The 15577-nt window shown below is 39.5% G+C and overlaps 1 protein-coding gene across 1 annotated transcript in view; it reads left to right on the top strand.

Moving 5' to 3' along the window:
- Nucleotides 1-15542, top strand: part of aire (autoimmune regulator) — an 18105-nt gene extending 2563 nt beyond the window's left edge. Inside the window, exons 3-14 of the mRNA XM_059034214.1 lie at nucleotides 443-617; nucleotides 1288-1440; nucleotides 2437-2508; nucleotides 3430-3555; nucleotides 4005-4144; nucleotides 5354-5475; nucleotides 6455-6536; nucleotides 8628-8774; nucleotides 9494-9639; nucleotides 9727-9823; nucleotides 13333-13422; nucleotides 14142-15542. Of these exons, the coding sequence (XP_058890197.1) occupies nucleotides 443-617; nucleotides 1288-1440; nucleotides 2437-2508; nucleotides 3430-3555; nucleotides 4005-4144; nucleotides 5354-5475; nucleotides 6455-6536; nucleotides 8628-8774; nucleotides 9494-9639; nucleotides 9727-9823; nucleotides 13333-13422; nucleotides 14142-14222 (1431 nt within the window). The 3' untranslated portion in view covers nucleotides 14223-15542. The remainder of the gene's footprint in view (nucleotides 1-442; nucleotides 618-1287; nucleotides 1441-2436; nucleotides 2509-3429; nucleotides 3556-4004; nucleotides 4145-5353; nucleotides 5476-6454; nucleotides 6537-8627; nucleotides 8775-9493; nucleotides 9640-9726; nucleotides 9824-13332; nucleotides 13423-14141) is intronic.
- The last annotated feature ends 35 nt before the right edge of the window (nucleotides 15543-15577 follow it).

Raw genomic sequence — 15577 nt, 5'->3', positions numbered from 1 at the left:
AAATGCTTTTATGATCTTTCAAGAGGAATGTACTTTACAACAGGCTATTGTCTCCACAAATATTCAAACATTTAAAGAGGCCACTGATTTAAATGCAATCTGTCAGAAATATCATCATTGCAATACAAACAATAAATTTGTTGAAATATTCCTTTGATAATAGCCTGATATATTCTTGGAAATATGTTCAAGCTAATATGAAATATCATTAACATTGCCACATGATTCACCAATCTTTAATGGAAGGTTTTGCTTCTGTAAAAAGAAGCTTCATAGAGTGTATCCTCCTCACTTTGAATCACAAATAGACTGTTAGTGAAGATGGCCATGACTCCTCAGTTACACTTGCAGGCTGGGATACCGTTGCTGTGACTCGGGCACTTTTTATTATCCTGATAAATACGCTGCTAGCTATTTCCTGTCTATCTGCCATGCTTTCTAGGAGACTCTGGATTATAAGAAGCGAGAGGGGATCCACAAAGCCGTCTACTCAGTGCTAACATGGCTGCTGGGAAAAGAATTCCCCACCATCCAGGACTTCTGGAGGACCTTGTTTAAGGAGTACAACCTAGAGCGATACCCCAAACTGCAGAGCATCCAAGCCAGCTTCCCCAAAGGTAGTGCAGCCCAAGGGACCTGGTTATTGAGCCTGGGCTTGGTTAACTGGACTGGAGAGGGTGTCTAGGGCTCTCAGCTCAGTTCCTAGTGGACAGGTGTCCCATCACAAAATGCTTGTGGATACACAGAGAGTTTCCAGTGTACTGAAAATTATCTAATTAAAGCACCCCAAAGCACCTAAAATGACCTATTTAAATGAAAGAAAATAATAATAATAATAAAACAACAACAAAAATGACATTACATCACCAAAAATGCTCTCCAATGGCAGGGTTATTAATGTCACTGGCATGCTTGTTGGATACATGGTTTTCTAGACATATGCAAATAGACAACCAGCCTCTATATACAGAATGTCCATAGCAAGTTTCATGATAGTTGGACAGACAGACACCACCACATTATGATACTTTCAATAACTTTCTTAGTACATTTCATCCCAATAGTTCAAGTAGAAAAATGTTTCAGCTAGTGCCTTCATTGGTGTCTTGTCTTCAAAATTCTGTTATGATTCTAACATCTAACATCAGACATTTTATGATCAACTTAAATGTATTATTTCTTTTAATCTGACCCTAGTTGAACAATTTCCCCCACTGGGCTTCAGTTCCCTCTTAACTGTAACATTGAGATAAGTGTACTGTGTCACTCCTGGTGTTTCTGTGACAGATTTGAGCATGAGCAGCCTGAAGCGAAGCCGGAAGACCCAGAGTAGCTCCAAACCCCCCCAGCCGCCTCGAGCCCCCGCAGCCAAGAGGAGACACCCGGAGGAGGCGGAACCAGCCCTGCCCAGCAGCCAATCCAAGAGCACCACCAGTCCAGGTCTGTATTTTGAGGGAGGGGTCATGAAAAGTATTAAAGTATGAATCCTGCTCAGCCATAACCTGGACCCTCCTTTAGTCTTACTGGTGTCTTTGGAATATAAATAATGTTAAAGTAACATCTTTATGCTATTTCTGTAACTAATAAAGGTATAGGTAGTGTTGATTGAAGCTTTTGATAGTCACAATCCTTTGTAGCTGTCATGGTCTTATTGAAATATTAAGAATATTATGTGTCATGATTTATAAACAAAACAAAATCTGAACTCTAACGAAGATAACAGAAGTTTGCATGAACTAAAGGGCGCTTAAGTGTTGATAATTAATAACAGACAAACTTAAGAACATGAGAAAATCTACAAACTAGAAGAGACTATTCAGCCCATCTTAGTTCATCTGGTTCCTAGTGGCTGATTGATCTGAGAACTTTGTCAAGTTGGGTCTTAAAGCTTAAAACAAAACTAGGTAGCCCATTCCATAGCCTCTTTGTAGCTCAGTCCTTTAAGCCCTGGTGACTTTTCTTTGGACTCTCTCCAGGGCCTAATATCTCTTTGGTAGTGTGATGATTTGAAACTGAGTGGTTGTGAAAGTGTCATGGGGTCTTTAATGCAGCAATGCAGCCACAATGCAAAAGAGGGTCAGGATCCATATCACACAACACTGCATGTTACAGTACCCCCTTTCCTGCAAGGCATATTAAAACAGTGAGCTTCATGATTTTGCACTGAAAAGGGATGTAAAAACAAAAATAGTTATTTGTACTATTAGGAGAGATCTATCACATACATTATCTGTATCTTTGTTGATATATTATGCATATTCCGAAAACATTTGATGACTGTTATAGCTCAGGCCTCTCTTTTACTCTAAACAGTTATTATGCTGCTGAAAGAAATGCAGCAACTACAAAAGTGTTACAAGCATCAGTATAATAATATAATAATAATAAGCACAGCAGCTACCATGAGTTAAGTAAGTCTTTGTTATAATTTTACAGGAACCCTGGTGAAGGCAAAATCTATAAGGAAAGCTGATGGCCCTGAGGTCCCTCGAATGCCAGTAGGAAATGGTGAGTGAGGAAGATCAGTCGGCCCCAGCTGTCTCAGGCACTCTCCATCTTTTCTCTCTGTTAACTCTATTATATTGTATATTGCACTTCCATTGGCTACATAGAAACATATGTTATAGCAGACATGTATGAGGTGCTACACTAGGTTAAAGAACGTTTCCAGTTTGTTTGCCTTGACTTCCAGGAAATCTGTTACTGCTTTACTTCCTTTGTGATTTCACCACACTCATGTCTTCTGGGTCAAAGCATATTACTGGTTGAAAGCAAGTCAGTCAACATGAGAAGCAGGATATTGACAGGAAAGAAGCTAGTTAAGGGGTGGGGATCATTTTACCCTCCAGGTGCAATACAGTCTAAAGCATGGCTTGCAAACAACAATTTCTTAAACCTAGAGTAGTACCAGATATCATATTTAAAATGAAATGCATGCTTCTCATTGACTCTGTTCTTATAACCCACCCCCTCTTGCCTTTAATCCTCACCATTTAAATCAAATTGAACACTTGGTTGATTGACTAGCCCACCAATCAAGCCCCACAGTTTCCTCCATTCCAGCCACATTTTCAAATGCCTACAATGGAGGGAGCCAGGAACCAATTTACATCCAGCAAGAGGGAATTTGGACCCCATCCCAGCTAAACTGCAAGAAAAAATAGTAACAATATGACAGGTTCCACCTTACCCTGCCACACAGCCACAGTGCTTCTGATGACTTACTACAGGGGTGTCCAGTCACGGCCCTGGAGGGCCATTCCACTCCAGGGTTAACAGGTAAAATGAGATCATTAACTACTTCAGGGTCTGGATGGACATTTAATTGGTTCAATTAAATAATTTAGAACAGGGTCAGAAACAAAGACCAAGAGTGGAAGCCCGACTTTGGCCACCGCTGGGTTACTGAGTACAGACTCTCCTCTGCAGGGATCCAGGCTGTTGCCACCTCCACCTCCACCTCCGTGCAGAGAGCTGTCACCCTGTCATCCAGCGAGCTGCCCGGGACCCGCGGGGCCGTCGAGGGCATCCTCATTAAACAGGTCTTTGAGTCAGGTGAGCAGCGAGCCGCCTCACAGTCAGGCTGTTTCCTCCCTATTGTACCAGATAACAGCAGAGCAGCGTGGGGCTGGCAACATTGGAGACTGCAGCCCTCTGTCTGTCTGTCTGCCTGCCTGTCTGTCTGTCTGACTGTTTGTCAGTCTGTCTGGAACAGCACAGGTACAGTACAGGGACATACAACTAAACTTCATAACTAACTTCACATTTTCATTTCTTTTCTATATTTCCCTTACTGTTTTGTGGTGTTTGCCATCATTCTGATGGTTCTAGGTTCTGATGCTCCAATCATTTTTTGGGAATCCTAAGTGCCTGGACCAAACAATCTTTAATATAACATGTGTTACAGTTTAGTTCTAGTTGAAGTTCAGTTCCAGATAACAGGTTATTGAACCTTCAGTGTACTTGTTTCAGTAGTTGCCACTAACCAGGCTTTGCTCCTAAAGGGAGCTCCAAGAAGTGCATTAAAGTTGGCAGCGAGTTTTACTCCCCAAGCAAGTTTGAGGACTTGACTGGTAGGAAACAGACCAAGACTGCAAAGACGCATATTCGCCAAAAGGGGGTGCCATCTGCCAGGACAACTGAGGTAAATCTACAAGGAAAGCAGCTAAACATGCCTACTCTGAATGTTGTATTTGAAGTCACCAGGAAATCAGATTTACTCACATGATATACTTTATTAAATTGTTCATCACTGATAAAACTTTGACAATTGAAAAGCTCATTTAAAAGCTCCAGTGCCTGACAATTATGTCCAAATTGATATTAAATTATACTTGGACACTGCTCTCTCATTGTTTTCTCTGGAGGTCAGCCATTCTGTTATTGCTCAATAACGGAACAGCATGGCTGAGAGATGACACTAATTAATAAAACCTGCTCTAAAACCTCTGCTTCGAGCCCTGCTCTCAAAAAAGAACTCTTTCAGTGGACTACAATCATTATTTCAGACAAACAAAGGTAAATTAATAAATAACTTTCAATAATAATTCCCTTGTTCAAATAATTCCCTCAACCTTCTGTTAACTCAGTAGTTCCATTATTAACTCATAACACGCCTCAGCAATGCCATTATCCCTTATATATAAGTCCTTGGTGTCTGTTTGATCATCATTTAACAGTACATCTTTGTGTGCCCTCTTATTTAATCCTGATCATGTGGATTTCCATTTTGTTACATTCACAAAAAGTAGTTGCAGTAGACACAGACTTTCTCCTTGTTTGAAGTTGTGTAGACACTTTATCATTCTCTTACCTAAACAGACTTGTTCCTGCAAATGCCTTCACCAGTAAGATGCTGTGTACAATATGTCACCTGCAAGATCCTTTGTAGCTCATGGAAGTAAAGCAAAAATGTAAAGACATGAACTTTATGCACCTTAAATATTATCTAAACAACATCTAAAACAAAAATAGCCTGGGAGGGATTCTTGCTAAGTGATGTATAAGCTTTTGCCCAGATGGAATGAGCTCCTTTATTCACAGTGACTTCAGGGAACGAGGCTATCTGCTGTCTCCTGTTTTCTCAGGTTTTTGCTGCTTAGCAGAATTGGGTTTTGAAGCCCAGTAGTTCTCTCCCCAATATCATCCACAATGCAAACCTTATTTACTTCATATTCTTTCTATGGATAGAATCCATGCATGACTTCAAAAAGAAACAAAGGGGTTAATTTATTCAATACTCTGCCAGCAGAATCACAGCTATCTTCGGTTATCCTGTACGGCAGTGCAGACATTGCAAGTAAAGTTCTAAGTATCATTGCTGAGATGCCAGCCCCTGTGTTTGGTGTTGCAGGTCCTGAAGAACGATGATGAATGTGCTGTGTGTAAGGACGGGGGGGAGCTCATCTGCTGTGACGGCTGTCCCAAAGCCTTCCACCTGTACTGTCTGGTGCCTCCGCTCACAGTCATCCCCAGGTGGGTAGGGGGTACTCAGGGAACACTCATTATTACAGTCCAGTGCTATAATCCTGGGTTGGAAAATGCTCAACAAATAGGGGTTTACTGGAAGGCAGTACTGGATTATCTAAAGTGTTGGGGAAGTTACTTCATAACTCATCTGTTACAGTTGCAAGTTACTTGAAGAAAACTGCAACTAGGTACAGTAATTGATTTATTTGTAATAAATGTAACTAGCTACAGTTACAGTTACAAATGGTCACTTCTCAGGCAAAGTTTACGGTTTACAGAGATATTTTTTTTTTGTTTGGTCAGGCTGCTGCTCGAAATATTCTTTGAAGATCCAGCTATTGAACCCACTCCTTCCCTCTGATGCTATTTTCTGTCAAGTAGATACTAGAAGAGTTTTCATGTGAGGTGTAAGGTTTGACTTGCACCTTTGAAACATTTTCTGATTTCTACAGCTATGGCCAAACGTTTTGCATCACCCGATAGAATTAACTAATTTTGCTTCATAAATTTGAATGAAACATGCTGAATAATTTTACATTAACAAACTGAGTTACATAGCGCTGTGTAGTTTTTCATGTACTTAACTAAAACTGAAAAGAATTGAAAAATTTTACATTCTAAATCTAACATAAACTACTGTGCTGCTATTATTGCTTCCGGTATAATTTTGTAGTTTCTTTGATTACATGATGTTTGATTATTTTAAATCAAAGGAGAGCTTTTACAATGAGGTGATCGACAACTTTGTGAAGAAAGACAACAGTTTGACAAACCACTGACAAAATCATAACAACCTTCTTAAATAGTTCAAAAGGGTTTTAATACTGGGTGCTACATCTTAAAGGAAAGGGAATATTGTTTTCTGGCATGTCTGACTGACCTAGTTGTTTCAGTACTGCTGGTGCCCCAATATTTGCTTATTAGACTAGCCTGCTGTATGGACTATGAAAATCTCTGTCCTACCCATTTGATGTTGTTGTTTCAGTGGGACGTGGCGCTGCCAGTCCTGCAGCGTGAAGAGAGTCGAGACCCCACTGGCCACAGACAGGACCTTTACTCCAGGCCAGGTAGGTCTTTATTGATATCAGTTTGTGCTATCTCCGTTTTCTATCCTATTTTTTACCACGTTATGCTTTACACTAGACAAGAGATTATGCAGTAGATACGGGCCCCATTGTTAAATTATTCATTGAGATATTTAAAAAAAAAAAAAAATTCATGTCTTGCATAGAATATTTAATAGTGCTGCGGCAAGTATCAGTTAAGGAAAATCAGTATAAACATTCTATGCGTGACAGGGCTTTTTACGCACATTTTACGTTTTCACAGTGGTGTAGTCGAGGGTATACTCAGGTAAATGGCGTTTACCTACTTCTAATTTGGGCGATATAGCGTTCGCCCACTTATCATATAAGAGGAAATGTATAAGCATCTATAATGTTGCTGTACATGAGACTCGATGTGGAGAGCTGTGTCTTGTCGATGATAGGCACAGACAAACCAGCACACTGGACCTACAGAGGGCCGTCCTAGCCCCCGAAAGTCACGTGAAGCACACTGTTGACTGTTCACGTGAACGCAGTGCGAAGAAACGTAGAGGGGTGGCTGCGGGAAGAGGGCTCTGGTTGGCTAGTCTGAGTACGCTGCACTAAAACAATTACAACTGCAAGTTATATATATATTTTTTTATTTTCACTTTAAAATGAAGTGTCAGGGAACCATTGATTCGTTTTTTGCAATAAATACCAAAAATAAAGTCTCGCGGTCTTCAGCCGAAGACCGTGTTGAGTCTGACATACCGGTAGTTCAAGTTGAAAGCGATCATCAGACAACAGAGACAACAGATACAAATTGGCAGGGAATTTGGACTAAAAAAAATGGGAAGAGTTCAAGAAGTACCCCTGGTTGGACTGCAAAAAAAAAAAAAAAAGCTTGGTGAGTACACGTTAATAGTACTGTGATTTTACACAATTCACTGTCCCTTCACGTGCATTAAGAATTTAAAATGTGCTAAATTATTATTATTATTGCATAATTACTAGGCAACAACATTTCTAATGGTTTTCTAATAAATACACATGTTCATTTATTTCACTAAACTAAAATAACCTACCTACCCTGTTTCCTGTGGTAAAAATGAGAAGAAAAAAACACATAGCGTCACATAGATCTTTCATAGTAATTATCTAAAAGTTAACAAAAGCAAATTAAATGTTTATTTTTTTATTGGTGTAGCGACAAGATTGTGTTCAAAATACACAAAACTTCTTACTTGGCATTGTATGAACCATAGACTTGAATTAGCAGTGGCAGATGCTATTGATGAGGTCAACAGTTTCAACCATTTCAAAGCCTTTATGGAAAAGCTCTTTAATATTTACAGCCAGTCAAACAAAAATGAATGTGAGTTCAATGAAGCAACAGCAGAAATAGGATACCAAATCTTACGCATTGGACAAATCTTAGATGAACGCTGGGTGGCTAGCATCAATTACTCTGAAGCCAAATCCAAAGCTGAAATGTATTATTGTTGGGCAGCTTCTTCAGAGTCTCATTAACACTATGGAAAAGCGCCTTTCATACAGAGATGACATCTTGGCAGATCTCAGCATCTTGGTTTCAAGTAGATGGCCATCAACTCCAAGTGTTTGCCATGGTGAGGAACAAGTGAGAAGACTGTGCCAACGCTTCAGTTTGAGTACAGAACAAGAAGCCATTCATGGAATGCAAGACTATCTAGAAAACCCCAACAGTGAACCTGAGGGCTTGAAACCACTTTTGCTCTGTGTGCAGACTTTTCCATGTAGCACTGCAGAGTGTGAAAGAGGTTTTAACCTCATGAATAACATTGTAAGTGATATGAGAACAGCTCTGTTAGTGTCAAATATTGCCAGTTTGATGATGATTAATTGCGTTTTCAGCCTGATTGGTCAAGGTGTCAAGTGATATAAAGGGGTCACAATTATATTAATTGGATTACTGTATTTACTGTAACACAAGTTTCTTTCAAAGCTGCATGTGTGAGGCCTACATGGAAGTGCATTAATTATGATTTATGGAATTACTTCATTATGTTGAACCCCTTTAAGTATCAGCTCCTCCACTTATTGGAGTTCCCAATTTGCCTCTGGTTGTGACAGCAGTCTCTGTTTTGTCAGAACCCCCTGTCTGATCCGAGGGGTGCTGGAGTGACAGAGAGTGCCAGCTCTACTGTGGATATCTCCTTCTTCTCCTCTCTCACCTCCACCTCCCTGTCCAGTGTTACAGCAACCAAGAGCAGCCAGACCACAGGGGCAGCTGCCCAGGTAACTGATTGGAGCTTTCCACACAGCAGCCACGGGAAGAGAGACTGGGGTCAGTTACAATTGGAATTGTGGAATTGTAGTTTAACCTTTTCACACCTTTGTAATTGTAATTATACCATGTAATTGAGCAATTACACTTCAGTTATGCATTTATTTGTCATGCTATCATTATTCTTGTATTTTCAACAATGTTTAGTGGCCCCATTTCTTTGAAAAAAAAAAGTTGTATAGTATGTTTCTGCATTTATACCTGTGATTATAAACAGTGAGCTGCTACAATTACATTTTCATAGTTTTACTACTGTCACTTTTTACAAGCGGTTCTTATTGTAATTACTCAAGTACTGTGTTAAAGTGCTTTGTCCTGAGTTCAGAAGTTGCTCTACAGATTTCGTTGACATCCATAGATATGTGTAACATAGAGAAGACCTCAACTGTTTTGCCAGTTCAGTAGATGGCGCTGGTGCTTGGCATAAAGACACTCTTGCTGCTCCTTTGTAATATGACAGATAAAGATATAACACTTTAAAAACATCTTGTTGAATGATACAATAGTTCAGAATTTGGGGTCCTATTCTTTTACAAAAGAGCAACGATTGTAATCCTAACTGGTATACCAAAGATCACACCTACATGCTAATCCGTTCTCATGACAAATAAGAAAAGCATGATGATAACACAAAACTACATTACAACTTGGCTGTCTTTGTCCCTCACAGCAGTGGAGCGCCCCTGAGTTTGGGGGTCCTGGGGAGAGGTGTGGGGTGTGCAGACAGGGAGGAGAGCTCAGTCGCTGCTCTCAGTGCCTCCAGCACTTCCACTCCCGCTGCTACTTCCCTTCCACCAGCACTGCAGACAGAGCTAGGTTTGTACTCCCTGTACAGCAGTAATGCTTACTCTTCAGGCTGCAGGCTCCAGACACTAACTGTGCTCCTCTCCCTCTCTGTCTCAGCATCGAGAAACTGAGGTGCAAGTCCTGCAGTCGGAACTGGTGGAATGGTTCAGAGACAGACAGCAGACAGCTGTCCACCACTGCTGTGGGGGCCCAGGTATGTCTATCTGTCTCTTCTCTTATCTGCCTGTCTATACCATGCAAGGGAATATGATATTCTTTATTATATGAATCATTCACTAAAATACATAAATGTTTACATTAAAATAAGGATAAACACAGTTGTTCAAGTAAATGCATTCATCATTTTAAATCTGATTTTGAGGTATTTCATGCAGACGCTATTTTTTTGTGTTTAAAAAGATATACGAGGAAGAGGATGCCATTCGGCCCATCAGGGCTGGTTCGGTTCCTAGTAGCAGGTTGACCCCAACACTTAGTCAAGTCAATTCTTAAAGTCACCCAACAATTGAGAATGAAAAAAACGTGTCTTTATAAGCCATTCCATAACCTCATCACTCTCTGTGTATTTCGTGTTTACATTATTATATTTAATTTAACTCTGATTTGATTAATCAAACTTTAACAGATTAAAAACCCAAATTATAACCCTATAATTCATCTGCTATTTTATTTTTTTTAGTTCACCAGGGTCCATTCACTGCTACTTTATTTGGGACCTGACTGTTTTACATTCTAAAAATGTTTTAACCTGACATCTGTGTTGTGCGGCGAACTGTATCTGTCCAAGCAAGCCTTGCACAGCTGGGGGTGAATAAAGAAAGTGATTTGTTCTGGTAATTAATAACCGCCTGCTGCAAAACAGAGGGCCAGCTGCTTCCAAACCACACTCACAATCATTGACTCTTTAGGGGTTGTAGCTATGTAGCTGGTTAAATGATATAGTGCCTTAAAAGTGCATTTTTTAAAACTGTGTGTTAACTACGATGTCTACAACTTCAGTATGCTCTTTTGAAATTTTGGAAACAAAGTAATATAACAGATTTCTGTCCCAACGCATTGGGAAAACAGCGCGTATTTTAAAATATGGTGCCGTTTAGTCCAAGCATTGTTGGGAATCCATCGTGATATGTAAGAACAGTGTAAATACCTGTGCTTCTGGGAGTGTATATGTTTAATGGTTTAAGAAATACAAGTGACTCATTTATTAATTAATATCATTTACCAGTTAACAGTTACCAGTTACTTAAACAAAATATTGTAGCTATCTCGGTTAACGCAGGCAGGCACATCACACAGGGTGAGGCAATCCACATGCAGGCAAGCGGGCGTGAACCCGGGACCTCTCACACAGTATAGCGCCGATACCGCTGTACAAAGGAGCCGGCTCCTTTGCAAAGAGCGTATACGGGCTTATGTCTTTGTGTGTGATTACGTCACCTACCAGCCCTGCTTCTGCCTACCCCCATGCACACCACAATATTATCTAGTTATTACTTTGAAAAAACATAACTAGTTAAAGTTAAAAATAGTTACTTCTCAGACACAGTTTACATTTTACAGAGACATTTTTTTCAGTTTGGTCAAGCTACAGCCTTAAAATATTCTTTGACGATCCAGCTAGCGCACCCACTCCCTCCCTCCTCTAATGCTATTTTCTAACAAGATGATATGAAAAGCGTGTTCATGTACGGTTCGTCTCGTAGTATTGTGTCGCTATATGATTTCCATGTTATGCATTAGCCGTAGTCCTTTTTTATGTAACTAAAAGTACCTACAGTACATAATTTTTTTCAGTCCCGATTTCCTAGCAAATGTCCCGCGTCCCGATGCTTAGGAAGAAAGTCCTGATATTTGCACATAGAAAAAAATTAATTTATTCTGCACAGTAGAGTTAGTGAAAACCACACGCTGTGCTCTTCGTGCTGCTGACACATCTGCTGATCACTAACGTACCGGTATACAAAGGTAAGAACGCTTCATTGTGTTGATGTTTACTGTCATGCTGGTCATGTGGTGTTGAGTTGAGGGGATACATCTATTATTATATGATAGTGTTTTTTGCATATTACCCCTCCCGTGTACACAGTACACTCACTCAGTAATCCATATGAATATGAAATCAATAATTATTTTCCAAAATATTGAAAAACTTTATTGGTACAATTTGTATCAAATTGTCAAAAATATTAAACATTAAAACAAAAACATTAAAACCCGTCTATATTATAATTGATGTTTCCTTGCTTTCTCTTCTGCAAAACGATCTATAATTATTTATGTGTCCGGTTTCTTTGCCTTTTCTGCTTCAATTGAAATTGTAGCGAGTGCAGACAATCGCGCCTGTGACATTGAAGTCCTAGGGTAATTTTCTGCAGATGCCACAGTAACTGGAATTGTCAGGAATAAGAAGCAAGTTGCATACGTCAGGAAATGTAGACGTTACGACTTGGTTATCAATCAAAGCAAGCTTTGCAAGATCGTGCACAGTATCAAGCTTGGAAGTCTCTGCTCTCATGCATGATCTCAATGATAACAGCTGTCCTAGCAAAGATGAAGAAATGTCTTGATTATAAGCATTCGCCAAATCCTCCACGGTCTTTAACTCACAGACGCATCGCAAAGCATCACCTGATTTATAGTATTAAAAATCCTTAAAAAAAGCACATTTTGTTAAAAAAATGCATAGACACTATAGACTGCAAGCTTCTCAGGGTATAGTTTACAGCCTTTGAATGAACTTCTGCTATACTTCAATCAGGGTAGCTCATTCTGAGGGGTAGTGCAGTTTTTCAGACTAGTCTGACAATCTGAACTACCAGGTAGCTCATCCTGAGAGGGTAATTCAGATTGTCAGAACACCCCCACTTCCCCACTGTTACCAACCCTAACGAATGTAAGTACAGTGGCAACCTTTAAAAATTATTACATGCTAGTTCACATTGATACACTTTGTTATATTTTTGTCAAAGGAAATGATGCATGGAAATTCTTTTGCGTGGCAACACTGTGTCGTCATTCATTGTTAGTTTACACCTTTGCTACAGTTACAGCTGACAAATATATGTTCATTGTTAAGACTTCTAATTGTGTTTATTATTATTACTATTATTATTATTATTATTATTGGGCCCTGTCAGAAGGGCCCCTTTGGGCTCAGGGCCCGGGCGCTACGCCACTGATGTGCATCATGATTCTCATCTTTGACAAAAAAGCCTGTGTAAGCTCTCAATTTCTATGCCTTATTGGTGGATTATCTGTTTGCACTTGCACTCCCTGTTTTTAATAATGGATGTACATGATAGTTTTATGGAACTGTTTTGTTAGCGAGAAATACTTTAATAGTTCTGGATGAGTCGGCACTGTGATAACTTGTTTTCAAAGGATTGATGGAGTCTAAAAGGAAAGTTACACTCCAATGATTAAATCGAACATGCAAACTCAGGAAGGATTGTTTTTTACACGATTGAGTCAATCAGTCCAGACAAACACAAATGAGACTGTAAAAGAACATATTTTGTACAACAGAAATCAACTGACAAAGTACCTCATTAGCAGACCATACTAACTTTATTTTGTGATATTAAAAAGAAAAAAATCTAAATTATGTTCATATAGTTTTTTAAAAACAAATTCTAGGCGATGCAAAACTTTTGGCCATAGCTGTACACACATAATACAAGCTCTGATAAATGACCTTTTCAGGTGGCGTTTGCTGGGAACACAGCTGAGCAGAGTACCTCTCTCTCGGAGCAAATCTTGAATAAGGATGAATTTGACACCCTGCTGGGAGAGGTAAATCATGCTTTCCTGTCCTCGGTCACAAAGCAATTGCACTACAGCATGCTAAATGCATATGGTAGTTTAGGAAAAGTGGCAGGGAGAATGGGTTGTGATTCAAAAACTAGTACTTTTATTTACTTTAATCATTTACAAAAGTATATGCTTTTCTTTTATATTTCACGGTGAATGTATTTTACCTGCTATGTTTGAGTATTTCAGCACAAAATGTGATTAATTCTAGAAATGTATTAACAAAGATTTACTCGACATAAGTTATAATGGCATGCTGTTATATTCTTACATGGATATCTGTGTCGCTCCTAAAATGGATAAGTGATGAGGCATGAAAAGTGTTGATTTTTAAAACCTACCATACCATTTCTTTTTAAATCATCTTCACTTGATTAAGGTATATTCTTGATAGATATAAATAAACCGCCAGTTTCCACTTTCAACCTGAAGGCGAGCCAGTTGTGTAAATATCCCGCTGTTAAAGGGTTTACAAAGAAACCTTCATCTAGACCTGGTATGTGAATCAGAAAGACTTTTCCTACTTAGATTACAGATTCATGTGTGATATACCATTTAATGATGAATAATTATTTGTAACTAAGATAAACTGACTCCCAATAATAGTCTCAGATTGAAAGTCTTTTAAAGAATTGCAGTTGTTGACTCCAGATAAAATGCAGTGAAAGGTAATGCTGTCTCCCTGTCCCGTCTCCTTGCAGAGCTCCATTGATGGGATCCTGCAATGGGCCTTTCAGAACATCTCCCGTCCCCTCTCTGAGAGCCAAGGATATTTCCAGTAACTGCTCTGAACAAGACACTGGACAGCGGGATGCACTTTGTTGCAGGGGTGTTAGATTCTGTTCAATTTCCTAAACATTTGAGCTTTAGCCTAGGATTATTTTACCACCAATTATGTTCCCTCAATGCAGCAGTTCCCCACACAGCCCAGGAGAACTGAAGGTTCAGTGGGCGTCCTCCAATCCCATGACCAAGCCAATTTAATCTTTTACACAGAGGAACTTGCCTGAGCCCATTAGACGCCTGGCCAGTAGGGTCCGCTGTAGCATGATGGGGAGGAACAGTCTCTGACGGTTTGGCCTTCTAAATCCGCGCAAGCTTTAAAGCCAATGCGATGCTCCCTCTGGAATCCTCAGCAAAGACCGGCGACTTTGCACAGCCAGGATGCAAACCTGAGCTCCCCTGACTCACCCTGCACACCACAGCTGGGCTGTTACCAAGTGAGCCGCTCTGAGACACTAGTAAACATTTACATATTGGCATTTTTTGTAGCCAATCAAAAAAAGCCATGAGAAACCCTCCAGTGCTGTTACTTTTTTATGATGCATATGATAAATAATTATTGAATTCATAACCTTAATACATTTTGAATACATAACTTGCACTGAACACTCCTTACTTTACAAACACATCTATATTTGACATGCATATCTTTGACAACGATTACGTTTTGGAAACATTTGAAACATTTAACACTGGGAAAATGTTTAAACTTGAAACTATATAGAGTTCAGGTGCAAGTCCATATTACTGGATGAAAACTTTCATGAATCACTGTTTCCATGTGATTTAGGACACCTAATCCCTGTTTATCAAAAAGGGAGAAAACTCATGGGAGTTGAATACAGTCAATCACAGGATATATAAAAGGAGAGAGAGTCAGACATTCTATATGTGACACTGCAACTAGAAATGACATGCTTGAGGTTGCAATTGACTTATCAATAACGGAAGACAATGGCTGTAGAGGATTATTGGGACTTTGACACATGATAAACCACTGATTGTAAGTAGTGAGCAAACTATACAGACCAAAACAATGTGCAGATAATTACACTATGTTTAAATAGTAGGGAAGTGGCTGCATAGGAAAAATCAAGTGCTTGTTCTTGATTTGTAGAACCCTTTAATTGAAATGTGTTATAGAATTATTTTCAGTGATTGTTTCAGTTCTTATAAATCATTTGGTCAGTGCTATCACTGACGCATGGGAGGAGAGGAGGGCTGGGGGAGGAGTTTGCACTCAATATTTAAATCCACTGGTTTACTGAACACCTTTTAATTTCTATTAGCTTGTCCTTGAAAATCTTGTGTAAACAGAATCTGCTTAGCCCTGTCTTACAATCTTAGCAGGACC

This window comes from Acipenser ruthenus, chromosome 12 (genome assembly GCF_902713425.1).
Source record: "Acipenser ruthenus chromosome 12, fAciRut3.2 maternal haplotype, whole genome shotgun sequence".
Taxonomy (NCBI): domain Eukaryota; kingdom Metazoa; phylum Chordata; class Actinopteri; order Acipenseriformes; family Acipenseridae; genus Acipenser; species Acipenser ruthenus.
The sequence above is the reverse complement of the archived record's forward strand: the minus strand, read 5'-3'. Positions and strand labels throughout refer to the sequence as shown.